The following is a 15421-nucleotide window of genomic DNA, read 5'->3' on the forward strand; positions in this document are numbered from 1 at the left end:
CAGGGCAGTGTCCTCGCCGTATTAACGACCCAAAGAAGCTTCGGAAGACGAATGTCAGGAGCTATTTAGCAGATATTACCAAACGCTGTCCCTCCAAGTGCCGCGCATCTGCGGGGAACATAAAGCCTCCTCCCTTCCCTTCATCTTTCACTACCACCCAAGAAAGCGTTAATGGCAAAGAGCAACCACGGCGAAGCTCCGCCGTGCGTGCATCCAAGCCAGCCTTATGCCAAGTTCCTCCACACCGCGAGGCGCCACCTTCTCCCCAAGTCAGCAGGAGGGGTGGCAAGGCCTCGAGGCTAAGGGCGGGGAGGGGTCTGAGCATCGAGGCCTCAAAAACCTCCGGACTGGAGGTGGATCGAGAATCACGTCCGGGACTGGCGGGGTGTCTCTGCTGAATTCTTGCATCCAGTCGGGAGACTGGGTTCCCCTGACCGCGTAGCGGAACTACAACTCCCGAGACCACTGCTGCCCGGACTTCCGGAAGCCGGAGCTGGCCGGGGAGGAAGTTGCTGAGACCCGGCCAAAAGGACGGGGGTTAATTTAGCAAGAAAAACGGGGGGTGGGAAGAGCTTTAGGGCTAACCTGTCAATTCGCCACCATGAATGTGGTTTTCGCTGTAAAGCAATACATTTCCAAAATGATAGAGGACAGTGGACCTGGCATGAAAGTACTTCTCATGGATAAAGAGACGGTGAGTTTGCTTTTGCTCAGTGTTTGGGGAGGGGGGGGACCCTCCTCCCTTGCAATAGCTGGTCCCATGCCACTGTAGGGTTTAGCATTTAATTAAAGATTTGTAAGTTCAGCATGGAACTGAAAGGCTTTATAAAGCTTGCCTAGATGGTTTTCATTCTGAATGATTCTAACTACTGCCAGAGAGTCTTCTTGTACCCAAAACAATTGATTGAAATCAGAAATCCTTTTCTAAAGCCTCTGCCAAGAAATGATATATGACAGACCACTGGGAAGACTTTGGGATGGTCCTGTTATTTCCACTCAGCGTTGTGTTTTTAAAGTAAAGCTATTAGAGCTCAAACTGAGATGACAGGTTATTATTTATCGGTCACAAAATTTAAAAAAAAAAAAAGGGTGGTGGGAAACTTTTTATTTGTCAATTTATGGGTTGTCCGTGTTCAGAGAGAGCATTTCATTCTGGTATATTACTTATTATTTTAGATGCTCAGTAAATGTTATTACATAGGTTAGTGTTTAAGTTATCCCAGTAAGTAGTATTAATGAAAAAAATTTTTTTTTAGCTCGTAGGTATTGCTACTTGTTTTTATTATTCTGGACTAGCATATTAGTTACTTTTTTTCTTTACAGACTGGCATAGTGAGTATGGTATACACACAATCGGAAATTCTCCAGAAGGAAGTGTACCTTTTTGAACGCATTGATTCTCAAAATCGAGAGATCATGAAACACCTGAAAGCAATTTGTTTTCTTCGACCTACCAAGGTATTACATAAACAGCTGTCATCTGCTTAGGCAAATACAGCACACTATGATCTGGAAGTATTATGAAGACAAAATAAGTTTCTGTTATCATCATTTGTGGCATCATAGTTATACTGGCTTATCAGTTATAACTTTGACTTTCCTCTTTTCCATATCTCAGTCATTCCTCAGAGCTAGATTTCCTTCAAGATGTTATGTAGGTTCTCAGCTACTTGCAGAGCCGCTAACTGCCCTGAGACCCACATCTCTTTATTCTTAATGAAACTCCACACCTATCACACTGAACACCATTACCATTTAATCTTACATAGTTATGTCAGTGTTTTGAGTCTTTATCGTTTTATTCATATCTATGTTTAGGAATCTTTAATAGCTCAATTTTACTTCCCTGACATATTTAGTAGCCCTCAGAGCTCTCCTCTAGCTGACCTGGTCTGCCCTTATGTATTCAGGCTTATATGTCCTGTCTCTGCTCCTCCATGGCAGCCAAATAGGCCTTTGTATGATCCTTCTACAGGCTCACTCCTGCCCTGTTTATTCTTTTCTCCTAATTAAAGGTTCTGTAGCCTTCTGTCAGTTTTCGTCCATTATCTTCGAAATCTAACTTGAATCCTCCTTTAAAAATCCTTTACTGTTTGTCTTATTTTGTATATTCTCTTGATTTATATTCATGTTCTTATATTCATATACTCCAGTGCTTGTATATTATGTACTTTCCAAGATGCAAATCTGACCATTTCACCACGCTTGAAATCCTTGAATGATTTCTCATTGCTTTTATGATAAAGACACAACTCCTTCTTAAGTGTGGCCTACAAGGCCATGTATGGTCTAGTTCCTACTATTTCTATAGCCTCATTTCAAACCATTCCCCGTTTGGTCTTAGCCACACTGTTCTTTCAGTCTGCTACATTCCATCATGCCGCAGGACCTTTGCACTGGTTTCTCTGTTTGCCTGGACAATCTTCACTCCCTCAATCAAATCTTTCCTGGCCTTGCTGACCAGGTCAAACCCCCCTCTTATAAATACTTACAGCACCATCTTCTCTGGCCTATTATTTGTCATGGTTGAAGTCTCATATGATTTGTATGATTAATTAATATGTCTCATGTACCAGCAGTAAGTTCCAGGAGAGCAGAGATGATGTCCATATTTTCACACTACTATGTCTCCAGTGTCTACCACATAGCAGATACTCAATAAGTAATTCTGAATTAATTAATGTATCAAGTATAATTCTTTTGTTATAGTAGTTTCCAATTGTTTCTTATTAGTCATGAAATTTTGGTTCTGAGAGGGGTCTTAAAGATAATTTAGTCCATCATTGCCAAACTTTTTTTTATTAGAGAAGCTCTTTCACAGCCTTATGTATATGTTCTCTCAAGCTTAAAATGTGTTCTTAGAAACAATTTTTCCTTACGATTACATTTAAAGTTAATTTTTTAAAGTTAATTTTTAATATGGTTTACAATTTAAATGACAGTTTTTAAGGTCTTTTATCCATTTAACAAGCAATATGTATTGCTTACATTACTTTTCATTCTCTAAGGAAATGTATGGTTTTTTAACATTCAAAAATGATATTTTATATCATGTATAGTTTGGAGATCAACTTTATACTGAAATTTAGCCATATGTTATAGTTTCAAAAGTAGATAAAACCTGCATTATGGTCTTACGTAATTGGAAGTATGTTTTGACCATTTGAAAATCAGTTGTTTTTTATTTCTAAATTTCATGTTTTATTTTTAAATAATGTGATTATACAAAAGGCCTTAGCCTACTGTTTATAAATACTTCAAAAATACTGCAGTTCTGCCACTTTTGGTCCCAATAAGTTAAAAACCCAAGTGAATATAATTAACTATATTTTCTCTTGAATGTTGGTTTTTAAAGGACTAGACAAATTTTGACGTTCTACAAAAAAATAAGAATTTTGATCAGATGAATACAAATTTACAGACAAACAGCTTGAGGCAAATTTGCATAATTATTATCTATTTTATATTGTATTTCAACATCTATGTACTTTATATTTTATAATACTAATTTGGCCAGAGCAGTGCAGCTATATCACATATGATTTGATCATTATATTTAATGTATCTCTTTTATCCCCAGTCCTCACCCTTCCCAACATGGGCACACTTAATCTAGACCTCAGCACAGTAGACTCTTAGTAAATACTTAAATAAATCAATGGATAATACATATTTATTACTTCATCACTTAAGCGGTTTTCCTCATTTTGTTTGTTTATTCTTTTCTAGGAGAATGTGGATTATCTGATTCAGGAGCTCCGAAGACCTAAATATAGTATATATTTTATTTGTAAGTATTTTTTCACCTGTTCAATCATATAACTAAATCCTAGCTAATATGTTCTACTAGGTACTGCATATCATCAGTAAATTAATTGAATCCAACACTATAAGAGTCTGGTGGGTGTTTTGTCCTTCAAAGTATTACCAGTGTTGGACCAACATTCTGTTTCTGAGAGCTGAATGTGGTTTCCACTCATCATTGACTGCTTAGGTTAAAAAAAAAATGTAAGCTTTACCTTGCCTTTCAAATTTCTTTATAAGTCAAAAGTTGTAAGTAGTTAACTTTCACATTCCACCTTTGCCAAAAAATGTATATATACTTATTCCTATTTTACACTTATGAACTGAGGCATAGAAGCCAGTTTATTTATTTGGAGGGAGGATATAGTTGAGTTTGTTGGAAAAGCAGAGATTTACTTTATATACCATTCTTCTCTTTAAAACTTTATATAATACTTGAAAGTAAAAGTCATCAGATATGTATGTCCTATTTGCACCACTTTTGGGGAGGGAAAGAGAGGTGGAGGCCTGGAAATAAACTAGGTTTATTTATTGTATGATTTGTTTAATCATATAATTTGTATGTTTTTTTTTTAATCTAATACATTTTGCTTTGGAAGTTACATCTTTTCTCCTCTAGATGTCATTATTGATCTTTATAACATTAATGTAGCTTACTTAAAAGTTTTGGAGTTTTTGGGTTTAGACTGTAGTCTAAGACATACATACTTTCCTCAGGATATATTGCAATTTAATAATGGTACCAAATATTAACATTTGTGATAAGACACTGTATTTTATAAAAACTCTCTCATATATTATTTTATTCAGCCTTTAAAACAACCTCAGGAGGTAGAAATAGGCAATTGTATTCATTTCTATTATCCTACTTTTGTTTTTGTCATTTTCTTTTCGGTTAATAATCACAGGTTTTCATTTTCAATTAAACTTTTTCTTTTGAGATAATTGTAGATTCACATACAGTTGTAAGAAATAATACATAGATCCCATATACTGTTTACTCAGTGTCCCCTAACGAAGCATCTTACATGACTATAGTTCGGTATCACATCATGCCATATTGACATTGATACAGTAAGGATGCAAAGCATTTCCATCTTCCTAGGATCCCTCACATTGCATTTTGTCTACTTCCCTCCCATCCCAGCCTCCTCAGTAACCTCTGGCAACCACCAACCTATTTTCCATTTGTATAATTTTGTCATTTCAATAATGTTATATAAGTGGAATCATGCAGTACATAACCTTCTGAAATTGGCTTTTTTTTTCATTCAGCATAATTCTCTAATGATTCATCCAGGTTGTTGTGTATCAATACTTGATTAAAAAAAAATTTTTTTTTTTTAATTTATTCCATGGTATAACTATACCACAATTTGTTTAACTATTCACATAATGAAGGATATCTGAGTTGTTTCTGATTTGGGCTAATACAAATAAAGTTGTTATAAATATTTGTGTACAGGTTTTTGTGTGAACATAAGTCTTTATTTCTCTGTAATACGTAATTCCCAGGGATCAATTGCTGGGTCACATGGTAGCTGCATGTTTCATGTTTTTAAAAACTACTAAATGTTTTCTGGGATGACTGTGCCATTTTACATTTCCAGTAGCAATATCCGGGTGATCTAATTTCTTTGTATCCTAACAAGCATTTAGTGTTGTCCCTGATTTTCATTTTAGCCATTCCGATATGTATGTAGTCATGCAGTAATTTTTTAGTCTGCTTACAAGCTAGGTTCTCAGGATAGGAAAGTATAGAAACTTTGTCTTCAGCCACACACACACACATTTATAGAAAGAGATTGATTCTCCATGCTGCCCAATCTATGTACACATTTAATAAAGTCACTGTTTTGCTAAGTCTCTTAGCTAAAAAGTGAATAGATCATGAGATAAAAGACTTCTTTTTCCTCTGAAGAGTTATCTGATGTAGTAGCCAAGATTAATAATGAATAATAAATCTAGTACTTACTCTTCTGGTTCTAGAGATTGATTTAGGCCGTGAATCTATGAAGTTGAAAAAAACAATTATATATGTTAAAGTAGTTAGCACTAAGCCTAGGAAAAATAGACTGTTGAAATGTCTTGGGTGGAGCAATTTCACAGTTTTATTTAATTGAAATAAACTAAAATGAGTTTATACATATGATTTTATTCTTTATAGACTTTCAGCACAATTTATATCAGCACTAAACTGGCCTTCTGCTCATGTCATTTTTTAATAGTTTTATTTTTGTATATTCTTATGTCTACTAAATATCTTGTGTGGCATACTAAATACCTTAGTATGCCATCCTTTAAAAAAAACTTTATTGTGGAAGTTTTCAAATATGTACAAAAGTAGACAGAATAGCCTAATAAATCCCAGTGTACCCATCACTCAGTTTCTACACTTACTGTACCAATCTTGTTTTAGCTGTACTGTTATCTACTCCCTCATCAACATTATATTGAAGAAAATCTAACAGTTCGTATGATTTCATCCATAAATATTTCCATGTGCATCTTTAAATGATAAGGACTCATTTTTAAAATATACCACTAGTACATCCAAACAATGAAAAGTAATTTCATTCAGTGCTCAAATTTCAAATTCTTTCATGCCTTTTTTTTTTCCTGCTCAGTTTGTTTGAATTAGGATCATAGTAAGGTCCACACATTGCTACTGAAAGATACATTGTTGAAATTTCTTTAATCTTCTATAGTTCCTCTCTCTAACTTCACCCCCACACAGTCTATTTATTGAAGAAACCACAAAGCCACGTCCTTCTGTTAGTCTCCTTCAGCCTGGATCTTGCTGATTACATCCACATGGGATAGTTTAACATGTTCTTTGCAATTTAAAATGTTCCTCTGTCCTTCAGTTCCTATAAATTGGTACTTGGATACACAGGTTTAATTCAATTCAGATTTGATTTCTTTTTGACAAGAATATTTCATCAGCAGTGTTGTGTGCTTCCGTTGATTATCTTACTGTGGTACTAGCAAAGGTTAATGCTCAATATTGAGTTCCATCCATTGATTCATTAGGAGTTGGAAAAAAAGATGGTGTTTTAATTCTATCGTTATCATTCCTGCTTTGCTTTTTAGCTGGAAAATTGCTATAAGAGTTTCCCCTCGTCTATTAATACTATTTGGTTATCTGATGGTACAGTTCAGTTCAGTCACTCAGTTGTGTCCGACTCTTTGCGACCCCATGAACTGCAGCACGCCAGGCCTCCTTGTCCATCACCAACTCCCGCAGTCCACCCAAACTCATGTCTGTCGAGTCGGTGATGCCATCCATCTCATCTTCTGTCGTCCCCTTCTCCTCCTTCCCTCAGTCTTTCCCAGCATCAGGGTCTTTTCAAATGAGTCAGCTCTTCTCATCAAGTGGCCAAAGTATTGGAGCTTCAGCTTCAACATCAGTCCTTCCAATAACACCCAGGACTGATCTTTAGGATGGACTGGTTGGATCTCCTTGCAGTTCAAGGGACTCTCGAATCTTCTCCAGCACCACAGTTCAAAAGCATCAATTCTTCAGTGCTCAGCTTTCTTTATAGTCCAACTCTCACATCCGTATGTGACTACTGGAAAAACCATAGCCTTGACTAGACGGACCTTTGTTGGCAAAGTAATGTCTCTGCTTTTTAATATGCTGTCTGGGTTGGTCATAACTTTCCTTCCAAGGAGTAAGCGTCTTTTAATTTCATGGCTGCAATCACCATCTGCAGTGATTTTGGAGCCCAGAAAAATAAAGTGAGCCACTACACCAGAAACTATAAAACTCCTAGAGGAGAACATAGGCAAAACACTCTCCGACATAAATCACAGCAGGATCCTCTATGACCCACCTCCCAGAATATTGGAAATAAAAGCAAAAGTAAACAAATGGGACCTAATTAAACTTAAAAGATTTTGCACAACAAAGGAAACTATAAGCAAGGTGAAAAGACAACCTTCAGAATGGGAGAAAATAATAGCAAATGAAGAAACAGACAAAAGGATTAATCTCAAAAATATACAAGCAACTCCTGCAGCTCAATTCCAGAAAAATGACCCAATCAAAAAAGGGGCCAAAGATCTAAACAGACATTTCTCCAAAGAAAACATACAGATGGCTAACAAACACATGACAAGATGCTCAACATCACTCATTATCAGAGAAATGCAAATCAAAACCTCAGTGAGGTACCATTACACGCCAGTCAGGATGGCTGCTATCCAAAAGTCTACAAGCAATAAATGCTGGAGAGGGTGTGGAGAAAAGGGAACCCTCTTACACTGTTGGTGGGAATGCAAACTAGTACAGCCACTATGCAGAACAGTGTGGAAATTCCTTAAAAAACTGGAAATAGAACTGCCATATGACCCAGCAATCCCACTCCTGGGCATACACGCCGAGGAAACCAGATCTGAAAGAGATACATGTACCCCAATGTTCATCACAGCACTGTTTATAATAGCCAGGACATGGAAGCAACCTAGATGCCCATCAGCAGACAAATGGATAAAAAAGCTGTGGTACATATACACCGTGGAATATTACTCAGCCATTAAAAAGAATTCCTTTGAATCAGTTCTAATGAGATGGATGAAACTGGAGCCCATTATACAGAGTGAAGTAAGCCAGAAAGAAAAACACCAATACAGTATACTAACGCATACATATGGAATTTAGAAAGATGGTAACGGTAACCCTATATGCAAGACAGAAAAAAAGACACAATGTATAGAACAGACTTCTGGACTCTATGGGAGAAGGCGAGGGTGGGATGATCTGAGAGAACAGCATCAAAGCATGTATATTATCAAGTGTGAAATAGATCACCAGCCCAGGTTGGATGCATGAGACAGGCTGGTGCACTGGGATGACCCAGAGGGATGAGATGGAGAGGGAGGTGGGAGGGGGGTTCAGGATGGGGAACACATATAAATCCATGGCTGATTCATGTCAATGTATGGCAAAAACCACTACAATATTGTAAAGTAATTAGCCTCCAACTAATAAAAATAATTGGGAAGAAAAAAAAATAAAGTCAGCCACTGTTTCCCCATCTATTTCCCATGAAGTGATGGGACTAGATGTCCATCTGGTGGTACAGTTGGGATATAAAAGGACAAATACTTATTTCTTTCTACGTATTTGCTCTTTTCAACATAATGATTTGGTTCCTTGGCATCCTCCAATGCCTATAATGATGGTTCCTTTTTTTTTTTAATATTATGAATTTACAGATTTAAACATTTGTGCTATTCATTCCAATGTGAAGGTGTTTGACTTATACCACAATGTAAAGTATAGTACCACATATACTAAACTTCACTTAGTTCATTAGACTTTAACTGTCAGGCCCCCTTATGTCTAATTGTAACAAAAATTATCTCCTCTGAATAAACCACAACTTACATGTCTGTTTCAGATTTCAGTAATGTGATAAGCAAGAGTGATGTGAAGTCATTAGCTGAAGCTGATGAACAGGAAGTTGTGGCTGAGGTTCAGGTAAATATATTGGTCCTCTAACATACCTCTTTTATTGGCCCTTTCTAAAGATTTGAGTCTATAGATAAGGAAAGTGCTATCTCTTAAGAAAGGAGGCTATTGATCAGACACAATAAATGTGCATTGCATCACACTCTACTCATATATATATATATATATAGAAAGTTTGGAAGAGGTATCAAATTGAATGGGAATAGAATTAAAGAAGTCCGTGGGAATAAGGAGATTGGAATGGTACTAGATTGGTAGGGAGGGTTTCACAGGGTTGGAGTCAGCCAGTCATGTTTTATAAAGGTAGTCTCATGAGCTATGCTATGAGAATATTCCTCCTCGCAGTTATAGTTTATGTCTGATTGGGAAAGAATAAGAAGTAAAGGATGAATGAGGTTTGTGAAAGTTCTGTTTGTGATTATCTTGCTTTGGAAATAAGCAGAGTGGTCATTAGGTTAAAAGTTAGAAACTCTTCAATATTCTACATGCTATATGGAATACCTCACGTTAAGAACATTTCATGTTACCTTTTCCTTCTTAAACCCTTTAGTGTTCTTGAATACATTTATCACAAATGTTTTAAACACATTTATCACCTCAGTGAAGAATATCATCCTCAGGGGAGCAAATAAGCAAGTTTTGGATTTTTAGAAGGATGTGTTAGGTGATAAATTAATAAAAAAGAATGACCTATTTTAAATCACATTCTCCCTCATGAGAATACACTGGATAGCAATGTTCTTACTTGTCTGAGTGTAACATTGTATATCTTTAGCAGTGTTTTATTTTTACTAATTGAAAAGTCTCCTTAAATATGATATGTATACTTATACAGCTTTTGTTTTTGATTGGTTTTTTTTTAAGATTTATTTTTGCTTCTATTCTGTAATTGTCTTATTAATTCCCTCACATCGACTATTGTTACTCAGTTGTTAATTGATCAATTTTTCTTTTTTATACCTGCATTTCCTCCAATTTGATTGTATCACATAGTATTATATCACATATGAAAAATATTATTGCATGAAACAGTTAGGAGTTTGTGGAATAACTGACTGATCTTGGTGCTTTGTTTGCAGGAATTTTATGGTGATTACATTGCTGTGAATCCACATTTGTTTTCCCTCAATATTTTGGGTTGCTGTCAGGTATGGAAAGAAGGAGGTTTTTGTTTGTTTGTTTGTTTATCAGATGGAAGTTAATTCAGTAAGTAATTGGACTTGTAAGAAAAAATTCAAATATGTTCTATGAATGTATGTTTTTAACAAAAAGGGTCGAAATTGGGATCCAGTCCAACTATCCAGAACAACTCAAGGACTGACAGCTCTCCTTTTATCTCTGAAGAAATGTCCAATGATTCGTTATCAGCTTTCATCAGAAGCAGCAAAGAGACTTGCAGAATGTGTTAAGGTACGGCATTCTGTATCCTCAGTTCCAAAACATCAAGACCATTCATTTCCTTATCATATTTCAGAAACTAAAGGAATATTTTCTCTAAAACCAAGGAGATGATATGTTAGGTTTATTGGCAAAGAGGTAGGAATTATATTTTAAGACCCAAGGCAACAAATTAGAGCTAAGATTCTTAGGTTTAACTCAGGAAACATTTGCAAGCTACTTAACTTCTTTTGATCCAGTTAAACTACTTGCAAAATAAGAGTTTCAAATCCTAACTCCTTAAACAGAATGCTACTAAAATTTTGTCAAGCTTTTGAATCCTTTTATGGGAGGCCTGTGAAAGTGCAAAAAAACTATTGTAAATGTGGTTTTTATGTATGAATTTTCTATTTATGTCATCTCTATCTGCTCCCAATTGGTTGACCAAATGTCTTTCTGTCTTACCCACAGCAAGTGATAACTAAAGAATATGAACTGTTTGAATTCCGGCGGACTGAGGTTCCTCCACTGCTACTTATTTTAGATCGCTGCGATGATGCCATCACCCCATTGCTAAACCAGGTGCAGAGCCCTTTGTTAGCACAATGGAAGGATGATTTCAAGTGGTATTCATCAAAATGCAGATGTGGAAATGAACATGGTCCCATTTATTTGCCTCCTTATTTTCAGCTATTCTTGTTTTTGCCTTGTATTTCCTAGTATTCTGGTATCAGTGTTCTAGCCACAGTCATCTTCAACTCTTGCTTCTGCCTCTTCCTTCCTGTCTCTTTCTGCCACCATTCCTAATTAAGGCAACTTCTAAATTCTCTGGTTTCCATGATGGGTTAGCTGTGAAAAATCTGCCTGCAGTGCAGGAGACACGGGTTCAATTCCTGGGTTGGAAAGATCCCTGGAGGAGGGCATGGCAACCCACTCCAGTATTCTTGCCTGGAGACTCCCATGGACAGAGGAGCCTGGGTCACAAAGAGTCATACATGACTGAAACAACTGACCACGCATGCACACTAGGTTCCGTAGATTCTGCTTTTCCAGTGTCTATCTGTTCTTTCCCATTTATATTGCCTTATCTTGGTGTAACTAATCTTTTACAGCAGTAGTCCCCAGCCCTTTTGCTACCAGGGACAGGTTTCACGGAAGACAGTTTCTGCACGGACAGGGCTCGGAGGGACGGCAGCCAGAGGGGTGGTGTTCTGGCCTTGTATGATAGTGTTCAGGTAATGCAGTCTATGGGGAGTGGCAGATGAAGCTTGGCTACACTCGCTCACCCACAGCTCACCTCCCGCTGTGCAGTCTGGTTCCTAACAGGCCAAGGGCCACTACCAGTCTGCGGCCCAGGGGTTGGGGGCCCCTGTGTTATAGGAATTCTGAAATAGTCATCTATTTGATTTCCCAGTTTTAATTACTTTCCACTATAATGTATCTCACAGATACAATGTTATTAAATTACTTTTACTAAAGCTCACAGCTCTTATCCTATTACTCCTGACTTAAAAATCTTACCTGTTTCCCATTTGCCTGCTGGATTAAATACAGACTCCTGAACTTGACCACCATGATCCTTCATAATGTGGGCTCAACCTTATAGAAAACCTGCAGCTCACTACTGTGTAGATATGCCTCATTATTCTCTGCCATCATTGTATTCGTGTTGTGACCTCGATCTGAACTCTGGAATGTTTGGAATACATTTTCTTCCCATCTTCACCTCCTAAAATTCTTACTGTTTGAAACCACTTGAAACATCTCCTTGAAGCTTTTACTCTTTGGTCTGATATGATTTTTTGTTTTTCCTTCGAATTACTGTAGAACTTTTTCTCTCATGTCTCAAACTGCACTTTCTATGTTGTATCTTTGTTTTCACATTCTCCTAGGTTATACATTCCTTCAAGGCAGAATATGTCTTACTAATGCTTGTTCTGTGAATTCAAGTGCAGTGCCGTACAGTTTGTAGATGCTTTATTAATAGTGACTTTAAATTTGTAGGAAAAGGCACAGTCTATATTTCAGTTCCATCTCAGCTTATAGTAATGTTAATGCTAGGGGCAATCTGTGGCTGTGGAGTACAACTCCTCTATGATACGATAGCCTTATATTCTTTTTTTTTTTTTTTTTTTGGCTTATATTCTTAAAATTCAAAGTAATATAACTTTACACATTTTATATATTATATATTTTATATACTTTTAGTAATAATTAAAGAAATTTTGACAGTGTAAAAAAGTAGAAAGAAAAATAATTGCCTATAATTCTGTTTCCCAAAGAAAAGCAATCATTCATTCAACAGATTTCACTGAGGATCTGTTAGGTACCAGGTACTGTATTAAGTACTGGAGATAAAAGTTTAAAAGATACAGTCTCTGTTCTCAAAGAGTTCATGATCCAATGAAGAGAAAGTAAACAGATCATTTTAATTATGAAGTATGTGCTAATGGCAAAAGCATGCACAGGATGCTGTGTATGAAGCATAAAACATTTTGTTGTACTTTCTTTAAATGCTCTAATGAAACTTGTTTTTTCAAGGATTCATTTGGCAAATATTTTAGGAAATAAAGTGCCTACTTTTATAACCTATTATGTTATTATAACAAATCTAGATTATTTATATATGTATATACTTATATAAATATTTAGTTTTAGACTCTAGATTTAGGGGGTAATTTGCTGGAAAATACTGTTTTCTCTAACGGGCCTATGACTAAAAGTAACCTATTCTCCGTAAAAGGTGAGAAGGCAAATTTTGGGGTTTCTCCTTTTCAGTTTTACCAAATAAGTTCACATTTTGTAAAACTGGAAGCCCATCCTTCTTCACAATGCATATTAGGTAAAAATATAAAATAAAATGGATTCACAAGCAACTTTCTGAATATGCATGTTTTGATCAACCTACAAGGTTTTTTCTGATAATATTAGTGTTACCAGGATAAATATAGCACTACTCAGATCTGCAAGAACACACTTCTCATGCTGCAGAAAAACCACAGACGCATACAGGAAATGGTACAGCTTATAACTGCAGTACCAATATAGCCCTATCTGTGAAGCCAAAAATATACTCTTAATTCACAGGCAAAAATTGGAGCTAATGATAGATCTAATTTGTTTTCTTTCTATCAGGAATATTAATCTGGCTGCCCTTCTTCCAAAAGTGTGAAATCTAAAAGTATTTTGACTTTTGGATGTTTAACCAATTAAAATGAGAATCTTAATGCTTAGTATAGCACAAAATATTAATAAAATTTGAGCTAAATAGAGAACCTCCATGTCAAAAAGACTAGTTTACTAAAAATATTATCAGTTTTTGTTTTCCTGCCAATTGATATTTCCACATATTATCAGTTACTAATTTTTTTGTCATTATTCTTTATCTAGTGGACATACCAGGCCATGGTCCATGAACTACTGGGTATAAACAACAATCGGATTGATCTTTCCAGAGTGCCAGGAATTAGTAAAGATTTGAGAGAGGTGGTCCTGTCTGCTGAAAATGATGAGTTCTATGCTAACGTAAGTGGTTTAAAGTTCTTTTTAAATGTTTCTATGTGAGGTTAATCCTGATTTGTTAGAATGAGAGCAGGTGTGGGATTTCGTGTGGAAGGATGAGAGAGACATCCTGTAGATAAACTGCATCTCAAGGGAAGACAGAAGACTTTTTTCTAACCCTTCAACAATACTTTTTTCTTAGTAATCATGTACTTAGTTTTGTACTTTAAAAATTAGAACCAGTTTATTTACTGCCCTCCTGTCCGTAGCCCTTTGTGAGATTAGTAGTGGTATTCATCACCAGTGTCCTGGAAAATATCCAGATTTGGTAATTACAATGAAATTTTCTTGCCCTTCAATTCTAACTGTATTCATTGTTCTTTTTCACTTCTTATAAGTTGTCTGAAAGTCAGCCTAGTGGATAGAACTGTGTTTCCAACTTCCTTTTTCACAGAATATGCACCTGAACTTTGCTGAGATTGGTAGCAACATAAAGAATCTCATGGAAGACTTTCAGAAGAAGAAACCAAAAGAACAGCAAAAACTAGAATCAATAGCAGACATGAAGGTAAATTGAACATGTACATGGATGACTAACATGCAAGACTTTGGAACTATTCATGTAAGCAACATTTCTGGAATATTCTGGGTCTGATTTCTGCCTTAATTCCTTTTGTTTGGTTCAAAATCATTTTCTGTTTCTCTTTAGGAAGCAATATAGTGAAAACTTCATAGTAAGCCATGAACTTCTTTCCTTTCTTCAGTCATATTTGAACTATTTAATTACGCACTCTACTGACATATACCAGTCCTTCTCTTCTTAAGCATAACAAAATGCTGTGTGATTGAAAGTTTTAGATGCCTTAGTCTGGGCAGAAGAATAATCCCTTCCTTTTTTTTCTCTTCTTCATACATGCCTGTCCTCAAGAAATAACAGAACCCCCACTTGATGTTTTTCTCATGGCAGGCCTTTGTTGAGAATTACCCACAGTTCAAGAAGATGTCTGGGACTGTGTCGAAGCACGTGACAGTGGTTGGAGAACTGTCTCGGCTGGTCAGTGAGCGAAATCTGCTGGAGGTTTCAGAGGTTGAGCAAGAACTGGCCTGTCAAAATGACCATTCTAGTGCTCTCCAGGTACCTATTCAGTCCAATTGATGAGCACCTACTGTAGTAAGCCACTGTGGCAAGCAGAGCAGGCGGTACGAAGGCAAGTAATCCTTCTTAACCAACATGGAGTCTACAGTCTAACAAGGAGTTGAGAC

General features: G+C 36.4%; 1 protein-coding gene across 3 annotated transcripts in view; it reads left to right on the forward strand.

Annotated features, from left to right (window-relative positions):
• Positions 1-297: 297 nt before the first annotated feature.
• Positions 298-15421, forward strand: part of VPS45 (vacuolar protein sorting 45 homolog) — a 66650-nt gene continuing 51526 nt past the window's right edge. The window contains exons 1-10 of one of the 3 annotated variants that reach the window (XM_070467280.1): positions 298-694; positions 1324-1458; positions 3730-3790; positions 9210-9289; positions 10360-10428; positions 10553-10690; positions 11129-11239; positions 14048-14182; positions 14613-14726; positions 15126-15293. In XM_070467280.1, coding sequence (XP_070323381.1) covers positions 602-694; positions 1324-1458; positions 3730-3790; positions 9210-9289; positions 10360-10428; positions 10553-10690; positions 11129-11239; positions 14048-14182; positions 14613-14726; positions 15126-15293 — 1104 coding nt within the window. In that variant the 5' untranslated portion in view covers positions 298-601. The remainder of the gene's footprint in view (positions 695-1323; positions 1459-3729; positions 3791-9209; positions 9290-10359; positions 10429-10552; positions 10691-11128; positions 11240-14047; positions 14183-14612; positions 14727-15125; positions 15294-15421) is intronic. The other 2 variants (XM_070467281.1, XM_070467279.1) reach the window with 2 other exon arrangements.

This window comes from Odocoileus virginianus, chromosome 5 (genome assembly GCF_023699985.2).
Source record: "Odocoileus virginianus isolate 20LAN1187 ecotype Illinois chromosome 5, Ovbor_1.2, whole genome shotgun sequence".
In the NCBI taxonomy this organism is placed as follows: Eukaryota; Metazoa; Chordata; class Mammalia; order Artiodactyla; family Cervidae; genus Odocoileus; species Odocoileus virginianus.